Source organism: Orbicella franksi, chromosome 9, assembly GCF_964199315.1.
Source record: "Orbicella franksi chromosome 9, jaOrbFran1.1, whole genome shotgun sequence".
Taxonomy (NCBI): domain Eukaryota; kingdom Metazoa; phylum Cnidaria; class Anthozoa; order Scleractinia; family Merulinidae; genus Orbicella; species Orbicella franksi.
In genome coordinates this window covers 1,699,036-1,705,500 of record NC_138153.1, presented here as the reverse complement: position 1 = coordinate 1,705,500, position 6,465 = coordinate 1,699,036, and the positions used below count along the sequence as shown (strand labels likewise).

Below are 6,465 nucleotides of genomic sequence, written 5' to 3'. Positions count from 1 at the left end.
AGTGCCGGCCTTAGTTTTTTGTACTACTTGACTCAGGTTTGTAGAGAAGCGAAAACCAGCTGCACAACCCCTTGCACGTATTCACCTTCTCACATAACATCGGAACCTTTACTGCAAAGGTTTTAGTAGATTAGATATGACACCTCAAACCCGCCCCCACCCCCCTTCCCCAATAAAAGCCGTCCACTTCTCATGTCGAAACGATAATCTCCCAACTTGCTTTCTATCATCAAAGTCATTTATTAACATGAAATTAATTCTTATAACTGATTGGCAGACGAATTACTTACTGGATAACATCTCAAAGATCGCGCGACAGCGAACCCCACTGAGTTTCTCTGTGTTAGACAGGTAAGAGATTTCTCCAGGATTTTTTCTTTCTTCTACCGTAGACATTTAAAAATTCATCTGAAATATTTAGGTGTTTCACTTTAGAAACTAACTTAGAAAGACGTGATTTTATGCTCAGTGATACCATAACTTAATTAAGGAAAGTTGATATGAAAAAACAAATCGAGCGTATCAAACTGGTCTTGATTTGGTCAAAAAAACCACTATGCTATAAAATTGTTTTTGCTCTATCTTAGCAGGATGGATTTTTCTGTCTATACGTCTTTTTAGCGTCTATAAGTCCTGAATATCAATAGGAATATATGTTTGTGCATTTGAAAAACAGAATTAAATACTTAAAAACTGAAAAGTAGACATTGATGAGAATTGCAAACTGTAGATTTTTCCTCATTGTATATGGATCAATAAGTTACTAAATATACTTGCAAGTCTAATAAGCAGAAAGGTCTCTGATTAGTCCCTTGATCGGGACGAAGACAAACTGCGTAAGACTAGCCACGAACAAAAACCGCCAACTTCAATTTCGGAAACTGCTGACAATGATTAATCGAACATGATTTTCTGAATGACTGCACCAGAATTTGGATTTTTTCCCGGTCTTTCCCCAAATTTTGATTAAAGAGAAAGCCAACTTCTCGATGGTAAACACTTAAATTCCGAAATTCGTTCGCCGGAGATTATCCGTCCCACGTATTTCTTCGGGAATTTTTGAAATTTCAGCTGACAGATTTGCATGCATTTCGAAACCTCGGCATCGGTCAAATTTTCTGGAAATTCTTCCTCGTTTGCACCCGTTTCAATGGTCACGTAACGTTTTGGCCACGTATCTGCGTCTGAAAAGCGGCCCAAAATAAACCCTTTCTACCTGAACGATATCAGTTTTATCGTAGTGGGTCACCCTCGATTTTTCGATCCTCTCGATAACTCGAACCAAAAGTCGTTTCTCTCCACTCAGTCGAACACCAGACCAATTTTCGTTTCCCTGGGAGGTTGGAAAATTCGGCATTCCGCTGTATATTTTACGAGATGTTATAGTGTTGGCATAATTTACGAGACTAGATTTGGTGTATTATCGCTAGTTATTATTTGGCTGTGTTTCACAAGGACTGGTAACTACCGAATTCACGAATTTGATTGGCTGAAATCGATATTGACCGCGTTCTAGATTTTCTCATCTAGACCGGCATCAAGACCGATTACGTTTTGCAGTTGAAATGTTGCAAACTAAAATACAAAAATATTGACTGTTTTTAGTGGAAATGACGAAAAGCCTGATGAGGAAAAAAAGGTAAAGAGGACGAGCAAACTTTGTAAGGTCCACAAGCAAAATGTGAGCTAGTACAAACCAGTTACATTAAACGAATTAATTTTTTCTTGTTTGCCATATGATAAACATCTTATTAACCGAGCTTAGTCGGTCTATGTGGGAGAATCTTGACCTCGGTCGTGTGCACTGACCTCACTGCGTTCGGTCTGTACTCACGACTTCGGTCAGGATTTTCCCCATACAGACCTCCTGCTCGGTTAATGAGCTAAATACAAACTGACCAGTAAAATGTAGACGCTATCCGCTAAAATATAGTAACTTAAAGAGATCTGTTACCCAATATGTTTCTAAAATCAACTTGAACCGTGTTTTGTGTTGCAACCGTTGAGTGGATATTTTATAGGAAGCTTAAGAAAACCACGACGGCAACGGCAACGTCGCTAAACAAAAGCTTTAGTGATAACAATGGCTGTGCAAGTGCGCTATAATTCTTTGTACATTTCTTTGCCGTAAAATGACCAAATTCTGCGTTGTCTGGAGAACGTGAACCACGACGGCTAATTTTCTAAATTTTTATCTCGAATTTGTCGATGTGTCCTAGATTCAGTTTCGTGATAGCTTTGACAGCGATAAACAAAGTAAATGACTTCAGGGTACCGCGAGATTCTTAGGTAAAATATAAAATCATTTTTTAGTCGACGTTGTCCTCGCCGTCGCCGTCGTGGATTATTCTTAAGCCCCTAATGTGATATATAAACCTGTTTTCCTTCATATAGGGGAAATCTGCAGATGTCTTTTTGTCATTTATGGAGGGCCAGTTTGGCTAGGTAGTCTATCACCTAGCGTGCGAGTAGGAACGTAAAAATATTCTCTCATTCCGCCACACAAAATCGCGCAATTTTCTCGCATCTCCTGTAGATTCACAAGGGGATTGTTAGTTTGTTCCTTAGCCATTTCCCGGGACAATTTGTGATCAGCTGAAGTTGAAGGCTGAGCGGGAGTCAGTATGACACAGGGCGTGCAATGGATGATGTCTATGACTCTAAATAAATATTGCGTACATAATTGACTAGAAGAGAAGCAATATTTACCCTTAAAAGATGCAGCTTAGTAAGCTGAAGACAAAGGAAACGCCCTTGTTGATATAACAAAGTTTGTTCTTCTCAGTGAGTGGTTTGTGAATTCCGCGACTCTTTATATACGACTCAGTAACTAGCTGCCAGCTACAGATGAACACCACGTGTGCAAACAAATCCCTAGCACCAAAAATCAATAGCAGCTACATAATTGTAGGCACCAAATATTTACCCGTAGGAAATGTGACTTTTGTCAACCGAAGAAAAAAGGGGCGCGTTGTTGAAATAATGACCCCAATTCGGCTCAGCAAATTCACGCGATTCTCAAAATTCTGCAGTTGGGCCTGAGACTGAGTAATCATATTTGTCTTGGTATAAGCCGCACTCGGGAGTAAGTTCTGATTCGAAAAAGGGTTTCCCTCCTGATAAAATATCAAAAAAACGCCTCATGAAATTAATTGACGAAATTCGCGTCAATGTATAAGTCGGAGTGATTTCTGTTCACGTTAATTTCCGTGTCATTGAAAAGTGGAACGTAAACTTCCGTGACCTTAATTGTCATTATTATTTTCTTTCCAAATTCTCGAAACCTTGTCACGCCAAGCTCATGAAGGAATTTTACGAATGGCTTAGAGCAGAAAAAGGAAAAAGCATGATTTTATCAGGGTAGAGATCCACCGGTAATAAGGACACTGTAAAGAAAGCTTGAAGTGGCAAGATTGCTTCGCTAAGCCTCTATACGTTTAGAAACAATTCCATGAATATCGCTTGCATTTGGGAATTTACTCTTATTTAAAATATTTGTTCCTTTGAGTAATAAGTCGCGTTGAATTCCCTCATTTTGAAATTTTAGCAACTCTTTCCCGTCAGTTTCCTTTATTGGGTAGCAATATTCCTTCAGTTCGCATTAATTTAAGTCGTGTTAATTTCGAATGCCTTAATTAACAGTAACGTTAATTTCCTATAATAAGTTAAGGTATATGTTTTACATTTTGCTCTAAGGTAGGGTACTGAATGATTACTAGATTTAGTTAGAATTTTAAGCGTGCAGACACGAATATCTGAAATAGGGTCCTTCGGATTATGGAGATTAAGACTGAAAGAGGATATGGAAAATCGTATAGTGTTAATTCCGTAACCTGGTTACGGGTTAATGAAGCACAAACCACTTCATAGTTTACGAAAATTACCTTCGAGAACTACAAAGGATCTTCCAGCCGTCTGCAGCTGTTGGAAGCTATTTAGCTATTTGACAAGTATCACGCGTGGTTTACTCAAAAACCCCTCAAAGTTCAGCTGGGAGGAAATTGCTTTCTGCAAAAACGACCCCAAACACCAATTTGGATACACATCAATTGGCAGAGAACTGAAACGTTTCGATTGCCTTTGTATACGTGTTTATTTTTGCAGTCAATATTTTAGTGAGTGTTTGCTCCTAGCAGTTTTAATTAATAGAGACAAGCAATTTGAATGCAAATCAACGCCACAAACCACGACAGTTTTTCAATGGCTTCAAAGACACGCAATATACTTTGTACAAATGTATGCTAGATAGAAAAAAATGACATTCTATATTTTTTCGCAATAAAAAAAGAAAAGGACGATCAGTGACAATCTTTTAAGAATATACTTTTCCTGTTATTTTAACACGTTTATCACAGTACGGTCTCTTTGTTAATTATATGCTCATTCTCGCTTCCTCCGCACAAAGTGTTTCGCGACGATTTTCGATACGAGAAAACCTTTTTGAAAGAAGAAAATGTGGGCGAGGAATTTGCAACTCTACACGGAAAGCGCGAACGAAAATCCGTACTTACAGTAAACAAAATGATCGGATTAATAACATGTTTTACATAATACAAAGCCAGAAAAACGAGGTTGGTATATTTAAAATACACATTTGTCGTTACGCCACGCGCGAACTCGTAAAGTAACATGATAACTCCTCTTGGAATGTAACAAACTTGGAAAAAGATGATGAGAATTATTGTCACCCGAATCAGTCGTCTTCTTTTGTTCTTTCTGCCCCGGTTGTCTGACCTGGTAGAGTCTCTAAACGACCTCTGGAAGGAGTTCTTCCGCCTTAAGTGGTGAAGGAGTCTAGAATAGCAAAACGTTTGCAGAAAAAGGGGTAGTGCTATAAAAAACGCTACCAGGTAAGATTCGTAGATCTGCCGGGAAATGTCCGATCCAAAGGACGCTAAGCATAGAGACTTTCCTTGAATCGTTATCACGTCTAGAGATAAGGCAATGGGCAAGCCGGTGCCAAGATAGGCAACTACCCACATAAATATAGCAGAGATAGTTACGCTCTTTAAAGTTAGTTTGGCTTTAAAAGGTGTGATAACGGCCCTGTGTCTTTCCCAGGCGATTATCGTGTAAGTTAGAACAGACACCACAACAAAAACATCCTGTGTTGGTGCAAGAAGACGGCAAATGAATTTGCCCAGCGGCCATCCGTAGTAAATTTCCACGATCCTCAAGGGAGCTGCCAAAAGCACCACACAAAGATCTGCCACTGCATTGTTGGCGATGAGATAGTTGCATGGGGTTCTCATATCTTTCCAGCGAAGCACAGTGTAAATAAGCAGCGCGTTTCCGACAAATCCAACTACAATGATCAAACTAAATAATGGAGGTGCTAGCAGAGCGTAGGAAGATCTCATGTTTGTCAAGGATCCGTTTTTCATCTCGCTGAAGTTTTGCTCCGGCATTTTCAGTGGGTTTCCAGTGTCTTTTTCCGCAACTGTGCAAAGTTTAACATAACATCAGTTCCTAGTATAACAAAGAGGCACGTTTTGCATTTACAGCTGTGTGTAACCACCTGCTTCGTCAGAATAAAGCAATCTCGTTTAATGTGGAATGCCTGCCAATAAAGAAACAACAGAATTGAAGTGGCTTACCGCAACTAAATTTCTCCCACAATTCTGACAGTTTTATTATTTCTTTAACACGTACGCGCTCCCTAAATTATGAATGACTGCTTCCGCCATTTATCAGTCTGAAATTTTAAAATCAAGTAAAACCGTCCTTTTCGGTCCAATATTGTATCAAAAGAAAACATCATGCAAACTTTGTTTGTTTGAGATATTCATTCAGGCTGGAGGTGTGGCTTGACATTTCATACTAAAGCAATCCTAAGCAATTGCTCAATTTATGTGCCTTTGTTTTGATGCTATAGAACGTAGCTGTAACCAAAGATCCTGTCTATTGATAAATTAGTAGATTTAATCTTCAAATCCCACGAATACCTGCCGAAAAAGGTTAAAAATAAATTGTACTTCTTAGTTAAATATTAGGATGTTCCGAAAGGAAATGAGCTACCATTCTCATTGTATATGATTATAGATAAATGAGATTATATTTTTCTACTAAAAATTTTCTTCTCAGTTCTAAGTGAAACACTTTTCAAAACGTCCAATGTGTCTCTTTCTCGCCTCGTATTTGTGACATTCTTAAAACGTTTGATTTCCTTTCATCAACCCCGGCTGCTGAGGAAGATAAGCTTTAGGCAATACATGTTATTGTTTGCTCGTTTGTCGCACTTCCCGCCTTCAAATCAATTTAGTTTAGTTTAATAACACGCCTTTCCATGTCATGACAACAGAAGTAATGAAATTTTGTTTTGCGTATTCACTGAAAGGAAGCTTCAGTGCAGAAAATTCAAGATGGATGAAAGCAATTTTGATCCATTACGATCCTCCAAGTAATTTCACCACGTGTACGACGCGGGAAAATTGGCTGAGAATTGGAACGAGGTCTTTATTTCTT

At 38.7% G+C, this 6,465-nt stretch overlaps 1 protein-coding gene across 1 annotated transcript; it reads right to left on the bottom strand.

The window, feature by feature from the left end:
• Positions 1–4,349: 4,349 nt before the first annotated feature.
• LOC145498290 (neuropeptide FF receptor 1-like) lies at positions 4,350–5,933 on the bottom strand. The gene has a single exon (XM_081478192.1). It carries the CDS (start codon positions 5,406–5,408, stop codon positions 4,350–4,352), a length of 1,059 nt encoding a protein of 352 aa, XP_081334318.1. The 5' UTR covers positions 5,409–5,933.
• Positions 5,934–6,465: the final 532 nt, after the last annotated feature.